General features: G+C 48.6%; 1 protein-coding gene across 1 annotated transcript; it reads left to right on the plus strand.

The window, feature by feature from the left end:
* The first annotated feature begins 714 nt into the window (after positions 1–714).
* On the plus strand, positions 715–18,783 carry ERLIN2 (ER lipid raft associated 2). Its single transcript, XM_040242926.1, has 12 exons — positions 715–822; positions 2,232–2,353; positions 4,050–4,131; positions 5,279–5,325; positions 6,968–7,029; positions 7,208–7,333; positions 10,904–10,977; positions 11,141–11,199; positions 11,839–11,930; positions 12,779–12,868; positions 14,483–14,562; positions 15,377–18,783. Exons 2-12 carry the CDS (start codon positions 2,247–2,249, stop codon positions 15,572–15,574), a joined length of 1,017 nt encoding a protein of 338 aa, XP_040098860.1. The 5' UTR covers positions 715–822; positions 2,232–2,246; the 3' UTR covers positions 15,575–18,783.
* The last annotated feature ends 6,064 nt before the right edge of the window (positions 18,784–24,847 follow it).

Below are 24,847 nucleotides of genomic sequence, written 5' to 3' on the forward strand. Positions count from 1 at the left end.
TGAATATTCATTGCAAGGATTGATGTTGAGGCTGAAACTCCAATACTTTGGCCACCTGATGCAAAGAGCTGACTTATTTGAAAAGACCTGATGCTAGGAAAGATTGAAGGCAGGAGAAGGGGACGACAGAGGATGAGATGGTTAGATGGCATTACTGACTAAATGGACATGAGTTTGAGTAAACTCTGGGAGTTCATTCAACCTAGATTTTGTTCATTAAAAATTGAGATAATTCCTTCTTAATCTACTTTACGGTGCTGTGGGGACCTCAGAAGCGAAAGCTCCTAGAAAAGCATAAAGGGCAGTTCACAGTAGGGACTGTTGGTTAGCGACGTAATGGTGCTAATCTGCACATTTAAAGGATGTTTCATTCAGCGGTGGTACAGATTTAAGTGGAGCTGAGAGCTAGAACGGTTGCAATACGCTGGTAACCTGCTCCGGCGTTAAAAAAAAAAAACAGGCTTGATCCAATGTGGAGGGGGATCCGGAGCAGACTCCAAACTCAAATCCTCGGAAACCGACGTCTCTGAGCACCCACGGCCACTCCGCTGGTTCCCAGGGAAAATCCCAGATCGGGGTCCTGAGTGCCCGGACCGAGCCGCGGGCGCCCCCTGGAGGCCACCCGCGGACACTGCCCGCTCGGGGAGCGGGGGCGGGGCCGGCCATCGCGGGGTGAGGGGGTGGGGTCTTCTCGCGTGAACAAATAGCGTCATCGAAGCGACGGGCCCGGAAGGAAGTAGCGTGCGGAGGGGTGTGGCGGTTTCTGCGGTTGCATTGGGGGTTTCGGCAGAGTACGGAGCGCCTGGAGGGACAGACAGCGTGGTACGCGGCCCGCGCCCCTTCGCGCGCGCGCTGGGCCTCGGTGAGGCCCCCGGGCCGGAGCTGACTGACGAGAGGCCCTCCCGGGTCGCCTGCACAGCGTCCTGTGTACCTCGGGAAAGGGCGAGCAAGCCCTTCCCGTCTCGTTCCTGCCCCGCTGTAGCCTCTCGGCGGGGCCGAGCGGGGTCTCCGGGAGGGCTCCGACCCCGCGGCTCCTGAGGGGCCGCGCGACCCTCTGTCGGAAGAGGGCAGGGAAGGGGCGCGCGGTGGGGCGGACGGGGGAGGGAAAAGCTCTTTTCCGCCGCTGCCGATCGGTAGCCGGAGGCTGCGAGGGGAACGTCGAAGAGCCTCGCAGACCGACGTCCGCGCCCGAGTTCAGTCAGACCCGGGGGGCAGAGTCCACGCCTCGCGCGTGGGGGCCCCAGGGCGCGCAGAGTCGGGAGCCTCGCTGTCAGTGTGGAGAAGGAGACGGCACCCCCACTGCTGCCTTCTTGCCTGGAGAAATCCCATGGACTGAGGAGACCGGCGGGCCACGGTCCGTGGGGTCCCAGAGAGTCGGAGACGACTGAAGCGACTGAGCACGCAGCGCGCTCTCAGTTACTGTCTTTTCTTCCAGATCATTCGGGGTTCAGGAAATGAGCCTCTGGATGCTCATTCTTTCGCGTCCCGGTGCCTGAATGCTGTCGACCCAGGAGCCCCAGTCTTCCCAGCCTGGGGGACCCCTTTCCCTCCCCCCGCTCACCGTGGGCTGGGAGAACCTGCCAAGTGCAAAGTGCCAGTCAAGCACATGGGCGGGAGCGTGGCTTCATCCTTGCCCAGAGCCCTGTATCTGGCTAGGGCCAAAGGAAGAACAGAGAAGGTGGAGGAAAGGCCAGAGAATCCCGCCCTTCTGAACTCTGCTCGCAGGCTGTCTCTGTGGCTCCAGCGCCCGAAAGGAGTCAATAATGGTTTCCTTTGAAATGGCAGGCAATTAGGACTGGGAGGCACTGACCAGAATTACACAGCCGCAACTGCCTGTCACTTGACAGCCTCTGTAATTTGGGGCCAACGTAACTGCAGCTGCCTCTTTCCCTGCTGCTAACATGAGTGGCTCCGGTGACAGCCCGTTGATGTTCACAGGAAGAGAGGGCTGTGTGCTGAACACTGCCCACCCGGGACTGGTTCTCCCCTGGGCCACGGGCTGCGCCTGGAGCCACTGCCTCTTGCAGAAGGTGGAGAGTGTAATTCCACAGCTGAGGCTCTGGGGTGTCGACTGAGAGCAAGGAGGAGGAGGTGTAGATCTAGCCTGGTGTTCACACTACAGGCTGGACGTGAGCCCCTTGCAGGAGCTCAGCTTGGGGAGCTACTCTGGCTGCCAGAGCTCGCCTCCCGCAAGTCAGGGCACACGCGTTTTCCTGTATCTTTTCCCCCAGGGTAAACGTTCGCTGATGGCTCAGTTGGGAGCGGTTGTGGCTGTGGCTGCCAGTTTCTTTTGTGCATCTCTCTTCTCGGCGGTGCACAAGATAGAAGAGGGACATATTGGGGTGTATTACAGGTAAGGCAGCAACAGGGAGAAGGTTGCAACTTCCTGTTCGATGACTCTCCTAGTCAATGTATAACAGATTCTGCTGGCCGGTTGCATTTATATTGTGTTGAATAGGGAAGTCTTCAGACTGAGCTTTGTGTCGGTGACTATGGAAGGGGGATACACTCACGCACATAAATATAGAGAAATGTAAATATGAAACTTACTAGTCTGATGCCGTGGATGGTAACTGATACACATGTTAGGTTTAGAGACAAACGTAAAGGCAACCTTGCTCCTTGAAGATCATCTCTGAAACACTGTTTTCTCCTGCTTCCCTCTGGACACCTTGGTACCACAAGCTCACCTCTGAGGAGTACCAGTTCTTCATGGCAACTTGAGATATAATTTGGACCTACGCCTTAAAATTAACATTTCAGGGAAAATGAAAGAGCCTGCAGGTTGATTTGTACCCATCGAGGCAAGCTCTAGGATAGTGGTTTTTAAATGACCTATTCCATCACTTTATTTTGATTGCTCTTTAAAAAAAAAAAAAAGTATCTGTGACTTAAATAGCATGAAGCAAAGAAGCACTTATAAATCTTTGGTTGCTTTCCTTTGAGTAACGTCCATAACCAAGTTTTTGCTTTAAATCTTTGTGAACTCCTTATATGCCTTTATGAACTCTTTATTAAAGCGCTTTGATGCTTTTTCTCTGGCTGCCAATAGCAAGTTCTGGAAGTCTGATTGGCTTCCACTCTCCCCTTTAATTGTGTCATCCCACCATCTGCTTCTATGTCTTCCAAAGTGGAAGTCACTCAGTTGTGTCTGACTCTTTGAGACCCCATGGACTATACAGTCCATGGAATTCTCCAGGCCAGAATACTGGAGTGGGTAGCCTTTCCCTTCTCCAGGGATCTTCCCAACCTAGGGATCAAACCCAGGTCTCCCAGCTTGCAGGTGGATTCTTTACCAGCTGAGCCACCAAGGAAGCGTGTCTCCCAAAATGACTTTTAATTCTATTACCATTCACATATAGCATGACTACAAAGGTAACTCCACTGCCCCTCAAAAAATATTTAGATGGTTTATAAAGTTTCCTTAAAATTATTCTTTTGGTTGTTTGTGTCACTGAACTCCAACATTAGTATCATTAATTGGACACTGTATTAGTGAACTTAACTGATCTCGTGAATTCTCACAAGCTTAACAGATAAAAAAATAAAACACACCTCCTCTCTTACCTAAGAATCTGCCTGCCAAAGCAGGAGTCGCAAGAGATGGGGGTTTGGATCCCGGGTCAGGAAGATCCCCTGGAGAAGGAAATAGCACCCCTCTCCAGTATTCTTGCCTAGAAATTCCATGGACAGAGGACCCCGGTGGGCTACAGCCCGTGGGGTCGCAAAGAATCAGGCATGATTGAAGCAACTGAGCACACTCACCTCTCTTATCTCAAGTATAGCCAGGGATTCTGCTGTCCTTATTCCACTTTGTGTGCCATTTTTCTCTGCAAAAACATGAATCATGGTTTTAGGTTTTACCATCAGGCTTCTTAGACTATTAGGGTCGAGCTGAGAGGAAGAAACGGATCCGTGGACATGGCTCTGGCACGTGTCCCTCTGTCTTAAATGCTTATGGGGCTGCAGAGAAAGTGGGCCCAAACCGTACTGATGTAACAGACACGTCTTTGCTAAACTGAGCCTGCCTCTCTCTCCCTCCACTGCAGAGGTGGTGCCCTGCTGACTTCCACCAGCGGCCCTGGCTTCCATCTCATGCTTCCTTTCATCACATCATATAAGTCTGTGCAGGTATACTGGGCTTGGGGGGCAGGGTTGGACGACTGCAGATTTGGGGTGGTGATTAATGCATGATTTAGCCTTTGGATGAGCGGATAAGTATGATGCCTTTTCAAGGAATTCATTTAACAGATCATATATGTAATACAGATAAAAAGTCTGAGGCTCCATGAACCATCTACTCTGGAGTTTTACTTAATTGTTGAAATAGCTGAATGGGGTCATTGGCTTGGCCTGTCGGTCCCAGATGGGAATTATGTCTCCACTTCAAGACAGAGCCAAAGAAGAATCTGTTGTAAATGCGCAGAAGGAAAAGTAGGGTGTGTGTGTGTGTGTGTGTGTGTGTGTGTGTGTGTGTGTGTGTGTGTGTGTGTGTGTGTGTGTGTGTGTGTGTGTGTGTGTGTGTGTGTGTGTAATAAACCACAGGCTCCCAAGATAGATGGAAATAAAACATGATAATTTTGTTGGTTCTTATTTGAACATGAGTGATGTGAACATAACTTGTGGAGGGGTGCGGGTTGTTGAACTTAATGAAGGGAAATGACATCTAAAATAGGGATAGGATTAGCTATGACAGATCTAAAGCCAGGCTGAATTAGACTAGTCATCTTTGAAGTATGTCCAACAGGAGGAATAAGAAGATTTCGAGGATGACTTCTAAACTAACCCAGGAAGGTGTCCTGGGTTGCCTCATCAGCATTTGCCCTGTAGGTTTCTTCTGCCATTTGCTATGCTTTATGGTTTTCAAGGTGCATTCAGGCAGATTATCTTGTTTGAGTCTCCCAGTAATCCTGAGAATGGGCTGAACAGGTTTTACAGGCTGAGGGGTTAAATAATCTGCTGTTTCCAGACTGGTAAATGGAAGAGGTGAATGTAAACACAGGTCGTGGGACTCCTAGTCCAGGGTCTTTTCCACTAAACCATTATTACTCAGCTTGTTCGTATGGTGGTCCATGTACAGCGAAGCTGGGGTGGTACTTTTGCCTGGTTTAGTCTCACACACTGCAAATAAGGAGGATTCACTGGGGGTATTCACATTTAACAGAGGCAAAGCTTAACCCAAATAAGTATTCAAGACCAAGGCCAAGGGATTCCCAAAAGAAGTCACTTTCTTGGTCACTTCTCACCTTACAGCATCTTCTGTCTCTCCTATTTCCAGACCACACTCCAGACAGATGAAGTGAAGAATGTACCTTGTGGGACAAGGTAAGGTGCCCAGAATAAAGCTGTGAAGACCAAATAAGAGGCAGGGCCATCTGACTGGCTGCAATAAGAGACAGTGGAAAGGGACACCCCCCTGAGTGGTTTCACCAAGTTCTCTGCCCCCAAGCTCCCTGTGTTCTGAGTTGAGTAGGTGGTGGAGACAGGTTTGGAAGGGCCTTGAAGGCCATGTTGAAGGCTTTTGGCAGGTAAATAACTTGATAGAGGAGGATAACTTTAACAGAACTAAATATGGAGAATATTGGAAAGGTGGTAGGAGAAGACTGCAGGGCAGGAAATTGAAAGAGAACCGCTGCAGTGGTCTGATTGAGAAGTCAAGGTGGTCAGAACAGGGACAGAGCAACAAAGTAAACCACACGCTCGGACAGATACAGAATTGGAACTTCCCACAGGATAGCTGGCCTGATCTCATCACAAAGGCTTTGTATTTGGAGGGCTTGGGTCGAAAAAGAGACATAAAGACATAAGCAATGCAGTGGTGAACCTTGATTAGAGCCTGGTTCCAACAGAACAGCCCTAAAAGATGTTATGGAAACTTAGTCATCTTGGACTGCCATAGCGGAATACCATCGCCTGGGTGGCTGAAACGATAGACATTTATTTTTCTCACGGTTGCAGAAGCTCAAAGTTCAAGATCAGGGTGCCAGCAAGATTGGTTCCTGGCCTGCAGGTGGCTGTTTTCCTGTGGCCTCACATGGCCTTTCGGCTGTGCATGTGTGGAGAGAGAAAGAGATCTCTGCTGCCTTTGTCTTCTTTCCTTTACCAGTCCGGTCAGTTTAGGGCCCCATCGTTATAACCTCATTCAACCTTAATCACCTTTGTAAAGGGCCTGTCTCCAAATGCACTCACTTTGGGGGCTCCAGTTTCAGCATGTGGATTTTGGGGCGCACACAATTCAGTCCATGATGGGAACTTGTGGGAAAAATTAGAGAAGGGCTTGTTAGATGAAGAGGGATTATCACTAGTTTCCCTAGCTTTAGGAATGGTATTGTGACTCTGTAGGGGACTGCCATCATTCTTAGGTGATTGGTGCTTGCCAAGTGTTAAGGGATAAAGTATCCTGACTGCAGCTTGCTTTGAAATGTTCAGAAAAAGAAAAAGTAGATAAATCAATAGGTAATAAAATGTTCATGATTGTTAAAGTCAGGTGTTGGTATATGAGTGTTAGTTGTACTGTTCTTTTCTGTATGTTTGAAAATGTTTTCTAATGAATATTGAGGGTAAGGGGGGAGGGGGCTGAACTAAAGTGATGGTAAAAACAGAAACACTGACCCAAACATTCCACATTTTAAAGTTCTGAGAACCCTGTGACCTTCCTGAGTCTTTTCCCTGTGATTGGTAGCTTTATTCAAAACTCATTGCAGAGTCAAAACATACGAACTACTCTTCTTGTTCACTTTTGTCCTCGTGGAGATGTTTTTAGGAGGTATGATTTCTCGGGAGATTATGATAGAAATTCAGAAGGTCTCCTGCCTTGAGATCCACACACCTGTGACCCCTCCATGAGCCCTCCTCCTTTCCTGCCAAGTCCCACACGTGCACACACATACATACCACCACCACCCCGGGAGAGGCCCAATGTTCCCAAGCTCAGCACTGACCTCGCTGTCTATACTTCCTCCAACAGCGGTGGCGTGATGATCTACTTCGACAGAATCGAGGTGGTGAACTTCCTGGTCCCACACGCAGGTACCTCCCCTAGCCCACCTCACCCCGACCCCTGCAGCCCACTCTCCCTGGCATCATCCCCAAGTCTCCCCCCACCCAACCCCCGGGTCTGTCGTAGCATCTCGGGAAGGGACAGCCCGCATGTCTGAGAACGTGGCGGGTCCTGCCCTCCTCACTCTGAACGTCTCCTTCCCCGCAGTGTATGACATAGTGAAGAACTACACAGCCGACTATGACAAGGCTCTCATCTTCAACAAGATCCACCACGAGCTGAACCAGTTCTGCAGTGTCCACACGCTTCAGGAGGTCTACATCGAGCTCTTCGGTAAGAAAATCTCTTCAGATGATCGCCTGCTGCCTGATTCAGCTGCCCACGGGGCAGGGTGGGTATCGAGGGACCGGAGTGTTGAAGATCCAGTGCCCGGGAAGCAGGCAGTCACACGGGGCACTGCCAGGAAACACAGGTGCTGATGGAAGAAGATGGTGAGAGTGGCTGAGTGTTGGACACGGGGGTCATAGTGAACGAGAGGACTCACTCCTGCCCTGCGTCAGACCTGGGATGGAAATATGTTCCCATGTCCCTAAACTTCCTTCTGTAATGAAGAGGGGTCAGTTCCAGAAGAACCTTAGAGATTACCCAGCCCAGCCTCCTCCTTTCAAGATAAGGATACCAGGGTCCCGAGGGAGAAGGTCCCAGGGCTGGCTGGGAGCAGAGGTGAAATCCAGACCTCCCTCCTCTGGCTTCTGGCTGCATCCACCTCACCCTGGATGAAGGATGCCAGGAGAAGGTGATGAGAACCACGGGGTTACATTTTTGTTGTTATTTGCTTCAGTGTGTTTTTATTTCGACTACACCACGAGGCATGTGGGATCTTAGTTCCCCAACCAGGGATCGAATGCACACCCCCCGCACTGGAAGTGTGCAGTCTCAACCGCTGGGCCTCCAGGGAAGTCCCAAGGGGTCACATTTAATTCTAGAAGTGGGACAAGGATTGTAACTACTTAGAGTCCCTAGAACCTGTGTGGGTTTCGGTTGTTGTTAGTGATGGTTTTTTACCCTGTATCCATAGAGAAGAATAGGAAAACACTTAAAATAGAAAGGACCCACTTTGGTCTTAAGTTGACACTTTCTTTCCTTTTTTCCTGATCAAAGAAAAAATAGCCTGACTTGAGCAACAATGAAAAGAAGCATTTCAGTAATTGTTACAGCTCATTTGGGATAAAGTGTTCTGTTAAATTCACTGCTAGGAGTGTTCTAGAAGCCAGGGCTAAAAGCAAATGAACTTTGCAACCATTGGTACCACTGTTCTTAATGCCAGGACCAGACAGTGGTTTTCCCCAGGAATCTTAATTTAAAGGGCCTGGAGTGAGAATATCCTGTAGACAGAGGTGGAGTCGTTGGCGACACCAGTGATCTTAACTTGGCAAACAGCCTTTGGCCCTGTGTTTCAAATTTGGAAAGTCATCAGAAGCCATTTTAACTTTTCTGCAGAAGAAAATGGGTCTAAATTTACTTTATAGACTTTGAAGTCTCTTCCCACGTTTGGATTTGGTGTGCTATTTAGAAAAATTCAGTAACTTTGCTATTTTTTTGACCTCAACCCAATAGAATTTCATAAAATATCATTAGTTTTCTCTCTAGCCATCGTTTTAGAACTAGTGCCAGTAAATGAACATTACAAAGCGTTTGCAACAGCAAAAGATCTCTAATTTCTATGAAGAGAGAATTAAGATGTGAAATTGTTCTGCACTGGAAAACTTCTCACTGTCTTGTCTTGCAGATGAACTTGGCAGTGCAGTAAAGCTTTGTGTACGAAGAGCTGGGGATTTATGTTTGCGTTGGAATATTTTCCTTTTTAAAGTTCGTTCTTGCCAGCAAGCACTGTTTTGCTTAGCATCCATTTGCATCTGCAAAGGAGAAACTCGAGTCTCTAATCCTGGGTCCTGATATGGAAAGGTTTTCTCTCGTCCCCTCCTCCCAGTACTCGTAGCCCTAACTTTCAGCTTGATGCAGTTTTTATCACCGCTTACACCGAGGCATCCATGTTTCCCGTTTGATGAAAGTGTTATCCAGTACTTTGTGTTTACTTAGTTCAGTTCAGGCACTCAGTTGTGTCCAGCTCTTTGTGACCCCATGGACTGCAGCACGCCAGGGTTTCCCCGTCCATCACCAACTCCCGGAGTTTACTCACAGTCATGGCCATCGAGTCGGTGATGCCATCCAGCCATCTCATCCTCTGTCGTCCCCCTCTCCCCCACCTTCAGTCTTGCCCAGCATCAGGGTCTTTTCCAATGAGTCAGTTCTTCGCTTCACTTAATCAGTTCTTAACTTAATCAGCGTTGTCAGCATAACCATCACCATAAACAACTTGGTCCTGGTGTAAATTTGTTAGTAAGGTATCTTGTAAAATATTTCCTCTAGATTTTCTTGGAAAGTTACTAGCCCAGGGCCATGGGTATCTTCCTTGACTCAGCTAGAATTTAATCTGAGAAACAACCATGTTTTTAGCTTATGGAGGGTATGAGCTATTTCCCTTAAAGTTTGGCCAGTCTCTTATTTAAAATAAAAAATATGGAATGTCATGTTCATCTCTAGCCATCAAATTGTTACATCCGTGTCAGGTGTGAGGTGCTGCCCTTACGGGCATTTCTGCCTCAGTGCTGAGAGGCTGGTGGGAGCATATGCATATGTAGAAACATTAATACCCCTTGCTAAGTGATATGACTGTTGAAGAAAGTACCGTTAGACCCTAATGATCAAAGCGTGATAATTAAACAAGTTCTTTATCTTGACTACTGATTAGCTTAAGCATATCCCCAAACCTCTGTGGGCCTCAGTTGGAGCATTTATAACAGGCAGGGAGTTAGACTTGCTGTTCCTCAAAGGCTCCTGGACCAAGAAAGGCCACGGAAAGCAGCTGGCCACTGACAATAAAGGAGCTGGTTCCATGTCGGTGTCCCAGGCTGGTTTCAGGGTGTCCTTTTCTCAGGGCCCTTCGAGAAGCTTATTGAGGATCTTGTGGGTGGGGGCAGGGAAGGGAAGGCCCAGGCCAATGCTGACAGCCTGTTCTGGGGTCACAGCTAGAGCGGCGATCAGTTACAGATCTTCTGACACTTACCCATAAAATGACTCACAGACAGAAGAATCAGAACCAAGGCAAACAACACATCAAAAGACTCAGGCTCAGGACTTCCCTGGCAGTCCAGTGGTTAAGATGGCGCTTTCAGGGCAGGGGGCGTGGGTTCGATCCCTGGTCAGGGAACTAAGATCCCACAAGCTGAGTGGCTCAGCCAAAAAAAAAAAAAATTTCTTTTAATGTTAAAAAAAAAAACTCAGACACTTTTCCAGAACTGTACATTGTCCTTATCCCCTTGATTGATGGAGTACTTGATGGAATTAGTCTTCCTTGGGGCCTCTCTTGATGTCAGAGTCTGTTTTTGTTTTAGAAATTTATTAATAGATTTAGTGTGTTTGACTCCTTTCAAAATACCTGACGTGGCCGTTCCACCTTCCTTCTTTGTGAAAGATGGGCGGCCACCTTCTCTGGCCGCTGTCTGTAGGGAAGGGCTGCTTCCTGACTCAAGAAATGTGCTGGAGTTGTTGTTTGTTCTTTTAAAGCTAGGTTCCCTTCTGGGAACGGTTGATGTTTTCTTGAGGCCCCAGGGAAAGGACACTCCCATCTGGCCACGTAGCAGGCCCAGTGGGTGTCCACCGTGAGAGTCTTCCAGGGAGCCTTCAGACGTTCGAGCTCTGAGGAGCGCTCTGCCTCAGGAAGAGCTTTGGTCTGTTGGGTACATTCCTGAGCTAGTGTCTTGCCTTGCTCTCTACCCCATGCTTCCCTCCACCCGTCCTAGAAAGCATCTCAGCTCTGTGTTCTGTCTGTCTTGATTCCAGATCAGATTGATGAAAATCTCAAACTGGCTCTGCAGCAAGACCTGACCTCCATGGCCCCCGGGCTCGTCATCCAAGTGAGCACTACCCTGGTGGGACACCCCCGCCCCGCCCCCACCCCCAGGAAGGCACAGCCCCTCTTCCAGAGGACGTCCTGTCTGTGCAGGAAGACCAAGGGCCCGTGGGAGCTGGTCGCTCCACACCCCACGCCCCCATCAGGTGCTGTCTCTCTCTCTCCAGGCTGTGCGGGTAACAAAGCCCAACATCCCAGAAGCCATCCGCAGGAACTACGAGCTGATGTGAGTGCCCGCCTGGGCGGAGGCACTGCCCTGCCCGCCTCCCGCTCATCCCCTCCCAGGGCCGACCAAGCCTGGCGCACATGTGGTCCCCTCCGGAGTGTCCAGACAGCCGTCGCCCTGGAAGACAGGGCAGGCGTGCCAGGCCGCTCGCTGGGCTCCGTGAGCAGAGGGCACGGATGCTCTTCAGAGGGTTGGGGAGTCTCGTGTCCCCTCACAGCTCACGCTGGAGAGGACGGGAAGGCAACTGAGTGGGCAGGCGGGTGCCTTTCACTCAAGTCACTTATGCCTTATTGCTCACAAGTGGGTTTTGAAGGAGAAGGCTAGCCGTGTTACTGTCTACAGCATATTCTCCTTCACCTGGGACCTTAAGGGGCCTTCCAGGGCCTTCTCTGGCGGTCAGTGGTTAAGACTACACTTCCAGTGCGGGGCCGTGGGTTCAATCCCTGGTCAGGGGACTAAGATTCCATATGCCGTTCGGCATAGGCAGACTTACAAACAAGGCCAGACCTCCCAAGGGTGGAAGGAATGACAGCTTACCTCTCACGACAGGGCAGGGGGCTTGGCTTCCCCGGGGCCAGGGAAAGTCTGAGGAAGCTCGTCCCCAGCAGCCTCACAGCTGCACGCTTTTCTCCCCTTCAGGGAAAGCGAGAAGACGAAGCTCCTGATCGCAGCCCAGAAGCAGAAGGTGGTGGAGAAGGAAGCCGAGACAGAGCGGAAGAAGGCCCTCATTGGTCTGACTGTGCTTCTGGGGTCCAGGCGACAGAGGGGCTGGCGGGGTGGGGAGGGCAATTCAGGAAGCTTGGGACACGGTCCCCCGAAGCCTTGCCCCACGCAGGACCAGCCTTCCTCCCCCGGGAGCAGAGCTGAAATTGTCAGATCTTGGCCGAGGGTCGAGCTTTGTGTTTCCACAAGCCTCGTAAATGAAAGGAGCCCTTCCTGCTAACCCTTCATGCACAAAGATAGTAGCACTGATGAGCCCTTACAGTGAGCCTCGGGCTTTTCTAAACACTAGTGTGCAATTCATCCCGCTCCTCACACCCCCTCCCCCTCCCCAGGTGAGGAAGCCACTGTCCATAACCTACTCTCACTGAGCCGTCGCTCAGAGAGGCTGAACTACTGCCCAGGGTCACATGGCAGGGAAGCAAGGGAAACAGGGTTCAAATCCAGGGGCTCACCTCCCGGCCCCGTGTTCCCCACCACTGCTCCAGACTGCCAGCCACCGCCCCTGGCCACTTCCGAAAGTGCAGGTGCAGGAGGGAACTTGCACCTTAACCTGTAAAATATTCCTTTGGAAGGAACACCCTGTGACTTAACGGGAGAGGTCGGGGCCGGCTCCTCGCTTTGGTCAGAGGAGTGACTCTCCCTGGGGCCAGGCGCCCACACTCACTGTCTTGCATTGATACGCGGGCCTGTGCTCTTTAGGGTGTCCCACCCTGGCCCCGGGGACCTGCGTGACTGCCCGCTGGGCCAGTGGCCCTTCACCTGGGCCCACCCACTGCCCTGCCTCAGGGCCGCAGATTGGGTCAAAGGTGCACATTTTGAAATATCAGAGCTCTGAGGCTTTTCTCCACTAACACAGAGGCAGAGAAGGTGGCGCAGGTGGCCGAAATCACCTTTGGGCAGAAGGTGATGGAGAAGGAGACGGAGAAGAGGATCTCGGAGATCGAAGGTGAGCGAGCCCGAAATCCCTGCACCCCTCCTCAGAACCCACCATGCCGCTGGGCCCGGGAGGCCTTTCCTTTGCCCTACCTTCTCTCTTCTCAGACGTCACGGGTTCTTTAGAACATCCCTCGTTCTCTGTGCTCTGACTCAAGTTTTGGGGAGATGCAGGCCAATGTGGGATTAATTTTCCACTTCAGTCATTCATCAGATTTGAGTCGGGTGCCTTCAGGACTCTTCACTGGGCTGGGCTTCGGAAAAAGGGGAAGCACGTGGTCCCGGCTGTCCTGGGCCCGCAGTCTGGCCTGGAAGTAAACCAGGAAGCCAGGGCGGAGCAGCAGCCCGCTGCCCCCCACCACCATCCCGCCCCCCGTCACAGAGGCCTGTGAACCCTGTTGCTTTGACCTCTCGGGGTCCCTGTGGATGTTAAGCCAGGTGTGAAGAAGACACCTGTCAGCACCGGTATCACGAGCTGGAAAAAGGTGTTTCCTTGTTGGCCTTTCTGGTATCACTCACCTTCAGGCCCCTGCCCTCAGCCCTCCCCTCATCCTACCACCCACCTCCTCCTCAAGCAAACTGGAGGCCGAAAACGACCTCAGGGTCCAGCCCCAGGCTCCACAGCGCCAGTTACACTCCTGACCTGGCACATGGAAGAGTCAGTGAGGATTTCACGGATCAGTGGTTCCTCACGGGGAGCTCTTAGCCGAGCGGCACATTTTTGTTTCTCGTAAACACAAGTCACCAGGTGCTGAGGCCAGTTGAGTTGGCCGCTTGCTCCCTGGCCGCCCTGCAGGCCCCCGCCACCCGGGACCTTGCTGAGGCTACACAGTGAGAACCCACCTTGCTTCCCGGGTTTTGGTCCAGCTGTTGCTCACATGAGGTTGGCCTCATCCCCAAGGACAGGGAGGAAATATCAACAACTTTCTATCAGTTCTTGACGAAAGCTGGTCTCAGCAGATTAAGGAAGAGGATTGTATACCTAGTAGAAGTTTAAATCGGTTAGTCCAAACAGGTGTTAGTGTGGACCATGGCCTATAATTCTCTTTGAATCAGGCCAGCTTAACCACTGCTAACGAGAGCCTTTCTGAAATGACCAATGGAAATAGAGGTGAAGTTGGAAACGAGCTGTACTGTTTTGTTTACGCCAGTCGGTTTCAGGGCAGCTCCACCTTGGGCCGCATCCGGAACCTTCTTCGGGCTTCTCTGGCTCTTGCTGTGTGGCACGGGGGGGAGAGGGCCAGGGCAGAGAGCTCAGACACTGGAGGCCGAGGCCGTGTCCCAGCCCTCTCCTCCCTGGCCCCTGAAGGGGTAAGGGGGTGGAAAGAGGATGTGTGTTTCCATGATGCCATCAGAGAAACCGCTGTCAGGCACAGTGACAGGCTTGCACATGGTCAGCTAGTCCGCGCCACCAGGAGACGCTGGCACAGCACTTTTGCATCCTGGTCAATTTTCACAACTCGCGAAACAGGAGGAAATGCCTTTTCCCCAGTTTCGTAAATAAGAGAATCACAGCCCAGAGAAACCAGAGCAGTGTGCCCAGGATCACAGGGCCAGCTGGGCACAGTTGTGGGGACCCGCTTTCTGATGGCTTCTGTGCTTTGATTCTCTGCGTTCTTTCCTTAAGATGCTGCGTTTCTGGCCCGGGAGAAGGCCAAGGCAGACGCCGAGTGCTACACTGCCATGAAAATAGCCGAAGCAAATAAGGTAAAGGGCCAGTGCTGCCTGGCGAAGAGGAAGCATGTTACACTGTTTGCAGGAGACCACTGCCTCCCACCCGCCTGGCCATGATCGAGGACTCCGTGCTGTGCGGGCCAGGGCCTTCCCTTTCCCTTGGACCCTGATGGAAGTTTAATTGTGCTGATTTTTTAAAATATTTATTTATTTATTTGACTGCATCAGGCCTTAGTTGCAGCGCTCAGGCTCCAGAGCGCTCAGGCTCGGTAGTTGCCGTGCGTGGGCTTTGTTGCCCCGCAGCATGTGGGATCTTAGTTCCCTGACCAGGCATTGAACCCCATGCCCCCTCATCCCCATTGGAAGGCAGATTCTTAGCCACTGGACCATCAGGGAACTCCTTAATTTTGCTGTTAAACACAGAAATTCCTAAAATTCTCACAGTTCTTACCTTGAATACCTGAGATTAACGCTTTCCCAGAGCAGTGGTTATGCAATAAGTTGTTCAGTCACTCAGTCATATCCAACTCTTTGCAACCCCAAGGACTCCAGCACGCCAGGCTTCCCTGTCCTCCACTATCTCTTGGAGTTTGTTCAAACTCATGTCCATTGAATCAGTGATTCCATCCAACCATCTCATCCTCTGTCGCCCCTTTCTCCTCCTGCCCTCCATCTTTCCCAGCATCAGGGTCTTTACGTGGTTACTAATATAACAGCGAGACCAGGGAGAGGAGACGGGGTATGGTTCTCACAGAGACCCTCTCTCTGTAAAAAGTCAAGGGATGACCCCCCAGGCTTTTCCCTGATCTGGCCTCACCACCATCTTCTTTCCTGTTTTTGCTTCCAGCTGAAGCTGACCCCTGAGTATCTGCAGCTGATGAAGTACAAGGCCATTGCTTCCAACAGCAAGATTTACTTTGGCAAAGACATCCCTAACATGTTCATGGACTCTGTGGGTGGCGTGGGCAAGCAGTTTGAGGGACTAGCTGACAAGCTGAGCTTTGGTTTGGAAGATGAGCCCATGGAGGCAGACTCCGAGAACTGAATGTTTCCGTCCACAACCTCCGATGACACTCTGAGAGAGATCTTTATTTTTTCATGAGGAACAAGGATGTCCCCTCCCTTCCACACTACCTTCTTTGACTCTCTTCCACATGCTGTGGTGAAAAAAGAAGAAACGGACCTAAATCTATTTTCCCTCCTGGGAAGGGTAGGGCAGGGACTGATGAACTGGGGTTTTATTCAGGTAAGTAGGTTAAGCTTTGGAAAAGGTGAATTAGAGCTCTGACCTCCAGGCACTGATTTTTGCCCTTCTGAGGCTGGCTTAATTAGGGATGCTATCAACAAGAAGTGGGAGAAGCGCAGGAGGTCACCTCCAGGTCTGCCCTGGAGTGGGAAAAGGCAGCAAAGCCGTCGCAAGCTGCCTCCACAGTGAGAGATGCCCATGGGTGAGGCCCACCTCCTGAGCAAACACGTGCTTGTGAGTTTGCCAGCAGAGAGTAGAGAAGCGGACTCGGAGGATGTTGGCTCTCCTGGCATTTCTGGCCGAGTGTCCGTGAGTCACCACCCGGGGCGCCGCCTCAGGCTCGGGTGAGGGTGATCTGGTGCTAGCTTTGAGAGCTTTTCTACACACCACCCTCCCTGCCCCAGGGCTCAGAGCATGGCTTCTGACCTCATTTCTGAGTCAGGATTTGGCCACCACCCCCAGTTCTTTTTAAAACTTTTCACCTATTCTGTGATTTGGTTTTGTTTTGTTTTGTGTTTTCTCTACCTGTTCATTGGTTCCACTCAGCATCAAGAAGACAGGAACAAAGAACTCTCCAGTGTCTTAGAAGCTGCTGAAGTGGGACCGCAATACCCATTCGCTTCTGTGGTCCCTGCTTGGCAAACTGCACCTGTTCCTTGAGATCAAGTGTCTTTAGTGTTGTGGAGATTCTGCGTTGAAGAGCTCCTCTGGGTGAGAAAGATCGGTTGTCCAAAAGCTGTCCCAGTCCCAGCGCCTGTGACTTTTGCTGAGAGTTCATCTGATACAGTGAAGAAGGAGCCTGTTCTCTGAGCAACTCGCATCTTTTGATCCAGGGTTCAGGGGTCACAGAGAGACAGCTGTTTGGGTTCGAGTCAGAGTTCCTGCCCGAGTCCCTGCGTCAGAAGGGCCACATTAGAATCCACTCAAATGTTTCTTCATTACTAATTTGGGGATTTGGTTGAGGGAGCACAAACCAGAAACAGGTTTCCTTGCGTTCTGGAGTTGGAGTCGGGTGGGGTCGTGCACCAGTTCACCAAGTGGAAGGCAGCTGCTGGAGTGAGCTTGCAAGCCTGTTGATTTTGTCCAGGACAAGCCTTGGCTTAGGATTTGTTACTAGCTACCCCCGCCTGCCGCCCCACCCACACACACCAAGAGAAACTCCCACTGTGCCCCCACCTTCTTGGTGGAACATGGTGATGATATCTGGGACAGATTTCCATGTCACTGTTGACCCCACACCCAGACTTCTGATTTATCAGATGGTCCCAAAAGCCAGGAATTAGGGGAGCATTCAGCCAGCCTAAGAAGACACAAAGGGTTAACTTGTCTTAATTTAAATGTTGCCCTTCTCTGTTCTAATTTCTGGAACTTTGAATTCTCAAACCACCAGTCCTGGTCACACTTGTGCAGGGATCCAAAATGTCCGAGGAGTGATGGATGTTAATGGGCTCAGGCGTCTTTGCAGAAGGCAGTTAGTCTCCTAAGACCAACACAAAACATCCATCATTAAGATATACTCGCCCTCCTCACTTCAATGCCGTGAATCACTTGTCAGGAGCACCCTGTCACGTCCAGCATCCCTGACTTACGTATTTGTCTGCTGTTCTGCTCTGAGACTGGCTGCCTAAGCTCAGAGAACACTTGTTTCCGATGGGATACGCAGCATGGACATCTCAGCCTGTCTGAATCACACGCTTGCTTGGGTGGTTAACCAGAACACTGCTCTAACACTAGCGTCCCGTGATGGCCTGTCCCTTGCACTAGATCACAGGAGAGCCTCAGTGAAGTCCTGCTACACCTGCCCCCCATGTCAACGTCCCCTCTTCTGTAAGCAAAAAATACAAGTACTGCAGTTCCCATTTGTTTAATTCCAATGGTTGTCTGTACCTGCCTGAATAGGAAAATAATGGGAATGGTCTGTTTCCTTGGCTTGGGACAACTAACCAGTCTGTCTGTGTGACTTCGTTTCAGTAACGCTTACTAGAGAAACTGATGTGAAAACATTTGTATTCTAAACATGTAAAATATGACAGCCTGCCTTTTGGTAGGCAGTAAACTCATGGCTGCTATTGATAGATGGAACCTCTATCAAAATAAGGAACTCTTTCTAAAATTCAACTTTTGTAGGATTTTCCAAGGAAAAGTCACCTTGGTTGAATGTTTCTCATTAATTAAACTTTGCAGAAGTGATCCATATTCAGTACCTGTTTTTAGTCACTTTTTAAATATCAGGACAGAATGAAAGGAAGCCACAGTTTGTTAATCTTTATCTGACTAAATCTGGAGGGATCTGTGATCATAATAAATTGAGGGGAGGGCAGAAATTACCAGAAGAACTTTAGCAATATCGTCGTCCCTCGGTATCCATAGGGGACTGGGAGCCCTGAGGATAAAATCTGTGGGTGCTCAAATCCCTTATGTAAAACAGTGTCGTACAACCACCCTGTGTATCCATGAATCCACAGCTACAAAGGGCTGACTGTATTGATCCAAAAAAAAAAAAGTGGATTTTTTTAAATGGTCTGTTGCAGTCTGTGGATCTCTGTATCTTTCAACACACAGCTTCACCATTTATAGAGTAACTGGTGGAAGTGAGAGGGGCGTATTTACTGGCTGACCCAGGTTGGACTGAGGATAAGTGGATCCTGGCTAGTGGCTGCTCTGTCCACCGACCACTGCTGCTTTAGTTCTGTCCACTGTTTCTGTTGTTGCCTTTTAAAAGCAGTGATAGCCAATCACTTTGTATTTTCATCCCTATTGCTGCTTTTGTGCAAGCTGATAATTGAACAGTCAAAACCAATTCTACTGGCAGAGAACCCTGAGGACTGAATGACCCCCTTTGTAACTGAGAAATGATTCCTGTTATATTAGTCATTCTACAAACAGTATGCTGGATTCATTTGCCCTGAGTTGATAGATGGAGGAACTGTTTCGGACAACCCTAAAGGTGTGATTTTATGTGTTAGTTTTATTTTCAGTCTTGCTAAATAAAATGAGTCTTTGTATTTATTTTTCTTTTATTACAGTGAAATTTAGCAGTAGCAGGTATTAGGCTAGGAGATAGGAAGAGATAAAGCATCTCTGCCTAGTGAGTTAAGTCACGACCCCAAAATATATGCTGATGAATATCTATTCCCATTATCAATGTAGAAATAATAAACACAGCTAATTTATGAAAATAACATCATTGTACAACACAGGGGAATAACCAATATTTTAAAATGAATATGAATGGAGCATAGCCTTTTAAAATTGTGAAACACTTATCCTATACACCTGTAACAAATAATATTGTCCAACAACTAAAAGTTGCAGCAGCAACTTCCCTGATGGTCCAGTGGTTAAAACTCCGAGTTTCCACTGCAGGGGGCCTGGGTTGAATTCCTGATCAGGGAACTAAGATCCCACATGACATGCTGAGAGTCCCAAAAAAATAAAGCTGCATCATGGTCAGCTAGATATTCTCTAGCTAATCGGAGACCAAAGAAGAAACTTGCTTCCAGAATAGAGCATTTTAAAAGATTTTCTGAAAACTGGCTAAAATCGGAAAGCATCAGACACACAACTTAGCGACTGAACAACAACAAAATTTGAAACAGGAAGAAGCGGTCACCTGCACATAGAAAACAAATCCAGAGATTAACAAAGATAACGTTGTCTTCTCTGATGGTCTGAGAAACTGGGGCCATTCTATGCTGTTTGCGGAGAAGAGAATGGCACCTCACTCCAGTACTCTTGTCAGGAAAAGCCTATGGACGGAGGAGCCTGGAAAGCTGTGGTCCATGGGGTCGCTGAGGGTCGGACATGACTGAGCGACTTCACTTTGATGCATTGGAGAAGGAAATGGCAACCCACTCCAGTGTTCTTGCCTGGAGAATCCCAGGGACGGGGGAGCCTGGTGGGCTGCCGTCTGTGGGGTTGCACAGAGTCGGACACGACTGAAGCGACTTAGCAGTAGCAGTATGCTGTTTGGGTTGGTTTAAATGTCCACCTCTCCATAGGAAAGACCACATGGTCTCTAAAGGTCCTCCCCAGGCCTCGGGTTCCAGAGTCTGTATTGTCATTTCAAAAGCCAAGTGTGACAGCGTGTTTGCTGAGGGGTTGCTGTCACAGCCTCTCTCCCTGAATTCATTTAAACTGGAACACGGGCATTATTTGTCTGTTTCTCTTCAGCGTCAAGTAACCAGTCAACAACTTTTTTTATTATGTTATCTTTTTTTTTTTAAATCCTCCCAAAAGAATCACAGTAAACTCAAAGGGAAACAATTTTAAAATCCATAAGTGTTTTTTCCCCCACAATTCAGGGCCTTAGACTACAGAGGTGAATGTTTTAAAAGCTTGATGGCATTTACAGTGAGAACGTATACTAGATTTTTAGAAAGTTGTTTATAAAATCTGTTTCTCTGGGTATTTGATTTTCTAATCTCTTTTCCTCTTTGTCCTTGCAAACCGTTGGAGTGATTTAAAGACAGTTACTGGTGATGAGGTGACTTTCAAGGATCAGATAGTAGGGGAGATGAAAGGTTACATTAGACGGTCGGTGTCCCAGAAAGAGGAAGAGAAGAAACGAAAAAAAAAAAGGAGGAAAAGGTGGAATAAAATTCACTCAAAAGTACAGCTGTGTTTAGAAAAAAAAGAGGAAACAAATGATAATGAGACTGGAGTCCTCATTTGTCTTTACAATCCTTTTTTGTCTTTACTTCTGTTTTTATAAGGTCACAAAATATTAGAGATGAAAAGTCCCCTAGAAATGAATCTGCAAGAAATCCTGTCCTACTTACCTTGGTCTCCTCCGGCTCCTGTACAGAGAACATGTCTCAATAAAGGTTGTGTAATGAATAAAGTGTAGGGGCAAGACGCATGTTCATTGAGCACTTGCTTGGTGGGGTCACTCTGCTAAGCTTGTGTCATGGGTCACCGTGACTGGTCCTGACGGCAGCTCTGAAGAAGAGACGGACTCCGTTTTAGCCACAAGAAAACTGAGAAGTTCAGTTGCTTACCCAAGATCACAGTTTAGTGATGATGAAACCAAGACTCAACTTGGGTCAGCCTTGTGCCGCTGCCACCCAGTCTCGTCACCGCTCTCGTCATTAACTCGAAAGATTAAATCTCTCTTCTGATACTTTTGGGGGAGCCACACTCACATACACCATTGACGTGGGGAGGCTGACCTTGCAGTTCAAAGACCTGACCTATTAAATGAAGATTCTTCTACGTATTGTCATAATGACCTATCACCTGGTCTGTTGAGTGTTTATGGTTTTTAAAATGTTTTCTAAAAACCATATCTTCAACTTCCATGATGGTGCAGTGGCTAAGAATCCACTTTGCTCTGCAGGGTGCTTCAATCCTTGGTCAGGGAACAAAGATCCCACATGCTGCAGGCCAACTAAGCTCACACGCCACAGCGAAGACCCAGAACATCCCCCAAAAAATTTTGTAATAAAAATAAAAAGCATATCCATTTAAGTATGTTATGCTCACCGAATCCTTCCTCTATACAACCCTTCACCATAACCCTCATCACCATTTAATCTTGCTCCTCCCACCACTGACTGCTGGCTAGCACCTTCCAACTTTGCATCTCTACAACAAGCATCTATGAGTATATTCACACCATGAAGGGCTAGTCATGTTTTAATTTTTATCACTCTGGCAGGAGGAGAAATTATCAAGTCCAGAGACATGTTACTTGAACACAATTACTGCAACCCCAGTTTACAGGAAACCCAGTTTTGTGTACCTGGTAAATGGAAACGTCCCCAAAAGAAGTCCTTGATGACAAGAACCCTAGGTTTTGTTCAAAGTAATATTCCCAGAGCAGACGTGAAACTCTCCTAGTCTCCCAGGGTCCAGGAAGACAGTGAGAAGAGAATGAATGTTTCCCTTTCTTTCCAGAAGGCTCAAAGTAAGCCCAGTCATAAGACAACCTGGAGAGCAAATTTTAGACCCTTCTCCAACAAAATAGCATCTCATTCATTAAGGTGAATTAATGTTTGAGAATCTTTTAACAGTCTAGCCATACAGCCAAGAGTATTTTCCTTAACAAAATCCAGCTCTTTCTACTTGCCCAAAGCACCTAGCGTTTCATCATCCGACTACTGAACTCAGTATTTTATGGAGTCAACTTCTGTGTTAGTTGGCGCCTCATCCTGTCTGTGACCTTCATATAGCCCAGATGTGGACACATAGACCTAAGAAATAGGCTGAATGTGTTTGGGGCCCAGGCTGGACTGTCTGAAGCTGTCTGGGCCCTCCTCCCAGAAGTTGGCTCCTGCCACTGGGGAGACTGTGGTGTGGACAGTCAGATCTGAACCTTAAGTCCTAACTGCACACTGGGATTTGTAAATCAAGTACAATAAGAAAGAATCCAAATATCTCATTTTCTATTGGCTATATATTGAAACCTTACTTTGGACTATGTAAAATGTATCGACTTAAAAAGACACACAGCCTGAGAGTTGCCAGTTAAGTTTTATTTGAGGCAAAATGCAGACTGCGGTAGGGGAGGCATCATCTCAGATAGCTCTGCAAGACTGCTCTAGAGAGGTATCTGAAGTGCTGCCTCCCCAAATATAGTCCTCATTTTGCCCCAAATAAAACTTAACTCGCAACTCTCACTTTGTGCATCTTTTTTTCAAGTCAACAGAACAACCGACAAAGCAACCCAGAGTGGACTTCCTTCCTTGGCCTGGACTCCACGAGGAACTGGAGCTTTGGTTCCAGCAGCAGCCCCTTGCACCCATCCGCCTCCTCGGGGAATCCAAACAAATTTGGGGGAGTCTCTCCTGGTTCTCAAATCTCACATATTGGTTGAGATGCTGAGTTTCATTTGGCAGTGGAGCAAGTTACCTGCCCCCTCCCAGCTGGAAAGATATGGGGGAGCGGGGAGCCAGTGAAACATCCAGGGCTTACCCACTATAGTCTAGACACTGAGTGGGGCTTGGCTGAAAGATACCAAGAAATTCCCACCCACTGGAAAGGTACTGCATGGGAGGTTGGCTGAAAGATGCCAGGGGAATTACCCACCCAGTGAAAAAGTACTGGGTGTGTGTATGGGGAGGGAGGTGTCGCTCGACTGAAAAAAAAAAAATTGAGGAATACCCAGGGCTCAGCTGAAAGATGCCGAGGTCACTCGTTTGTAGGGGACTAAGTGATCTTGGCTGAGTAGTGAGATAAGAGGCTAATCTGACTACCTCAATTCTACTCCCTTTATAGAATCTGTCGGGATAAAAAAGAATGTATGAGAGCTTTGCTGTGAAAAAAAAAAGAATAAGACTCCTCTTGACTGGTTGTGCTTTTCTCAGGGGACTGAGAACTTTATGGGGATGTTGGAAGCCTAGTCCTCATATCATGCAGTGGTCCCATAAGGAAACCCACTCACTAATTAAACTACTTGCTGGTCCAGGGGTGACACATAAGAACTGACCATTCAGCCATCAGAGCAGCCACAGTGGTCTTGGACTGCTGGAGGCAGAATCCGAGACACGTAAGATAGGCAGAAACGACTCTGGGGTGACCCCTGGGAGAGTTAAGCTCATAAGAAGCCCACGGGCCCACCATGCAGTTTCACTAGTGACTTTTATCCCTGATCAACTTAAAGTGGGAAACAGGATCTCTCAAAAACAGAAATGAGGGGCATCAGAAAACCAACCACTAACACTCCAACCAGATTCACATATAATACATATGGTGCGCATACTTGCAAGTACCTAGTTAACTGGGGAAATTATACTTAAAAGAGATTTCAACCTAAAATGGATAAATTGGGGCTCTTTTGATATTTCAAAATTGATACTTTTGCACACACAATTAGAAAAGGCTGGTCCTGCTGACTTTGATTGATATCTAGAAGTTGCCAAAAGAGGAAATGATAGAGTAACATTTTTGAAGGAAACCAACTTCCCCTGTAGTTCAGCAGTAAAGGATTGGCCTGCAATGCAGGAGATCCAGAAGTCATGGTTTCCATCCCCTCATCAAGAAGATCCTCTGGAGGAGGTTAATGACAAAAAAAAAAAAAGATGTACAACTTGAGAGTTGCAAGTTAAGTTTTACTGGGGGCAAAATGAGGACTGCAGCCCAAGAGGCAGCAGCTCAGATAGCTCTGAGAGACTGCTCCAAAGCAGCAATGGGGGAAAGTCAATATATAAGATTTTGGTGAAGGGGGAGTTTAACACCATGAAGCACTCATTTTACGAAAGGTTTGTTTGTTTGTTTTTTAGTCACGAGGATCTGATGTCACCACGAAGGAATTCAGTGCTTCTCTAGATATGAGAGGATGAAAGGATTGAGATCATAAAATCTGTTACGAAAAACAGCCAACTGTTTAAAGACCTGTCCCACCAGATTCCCAGGAGCACAGAGTGCCTCACTCCACCCTGAACTGCCTCCAGGGTTGTTGAAGGTCAACAGCTGTAGCAGCATGAGGTTCAGGCTCCACAGAGGCAGATGGCAAATGCTTTTGTTGTTCACTCCTTGGCAATGCTCTTCAGTTCAGTTCAGTTCAGTCGCTCAGTCCTGTCTGACTCTTTGCGACCATATGAATCGCAGCACGCCAGGCCTCCCTGTTCATCCCCATCTCCCGGAGTTCACTCAGACTCACGTCCATCGAGTCCGTGATGCCATCCAGCCATCTCATCCTCGGTCGTCCCCTTCTCCTCTTGCCCCCAATCCCTCCCAGCATCAGAGTCTTTTCCAATGAGTCAACTCTTCGCATGAGGTGGCCAAAGTACTGGAGTTTCAGCTTTAACATCAGTCCTTCCAAAGAAATCCCAGGGCTGATCTCCTTCAGAATGGACTGGTTGGATCTCCTTGCAGTCCAAGGGACTCTCAAGAGTCTTCTCCAACACCACAGTTCAAACGCATCAATTCTTCGGCACTCTGCCTTCTTCACAGTCCAAATCTCACATCCATACATGACCACAGGAAAAACCATAGCTTTGACTAGACAGACCTTAGTCGGCAAAGTAATGTCTCTGGTTTTGAATATGCTGTCTAGGTTGGTCATAAATTTTCTTCCAAGGAGTAAGCGTCTTTTAATTTCATGGCTGTAATCACCATCCGCAGTGATTT

Source organism: Oryx dammah, unplaced genomic scaffold (genome assembly GCF_014754425.2).
Source record: "Oryx dammah isolate SB20612 unplaced genomic scaffold, SCBI_Odam_1.1 HiC_scaffold_7, whole genome shotgun sequence".
Lineage (NCBI taxonomy): Eukaryota > Metazoa > Chordata > Mammalia > Artiodactyla > Bovidae > Oryx > Oryx dammah.

Excerpts from the sequence above, each read along its gene's own strand:
- ERLIN2 (XM_040242926.1), top strand. The coding sequence starts at position 2,247 with ATGGCTCAGTTGGGAGCGGTTGTGGCTGTGGCTGCCAGTTTCTTTTGT. Across the intron at positions 11,931-12,778 it reads GCGGAAGAAGGCCCTCATTG|AGGCAGAGAAGGTGGCGCAG; the intron begins GTCTGACTGTGC and ends CCACTAACACAG. Across the intron at positions 12,869-14,482 it reads GAGGATCTCGGAGATCGAAG|ATGCTGCGTTTCTGGCCCGG; the intron begins GTGAGCGAGCCC and ends TCTTTCCTTAAG.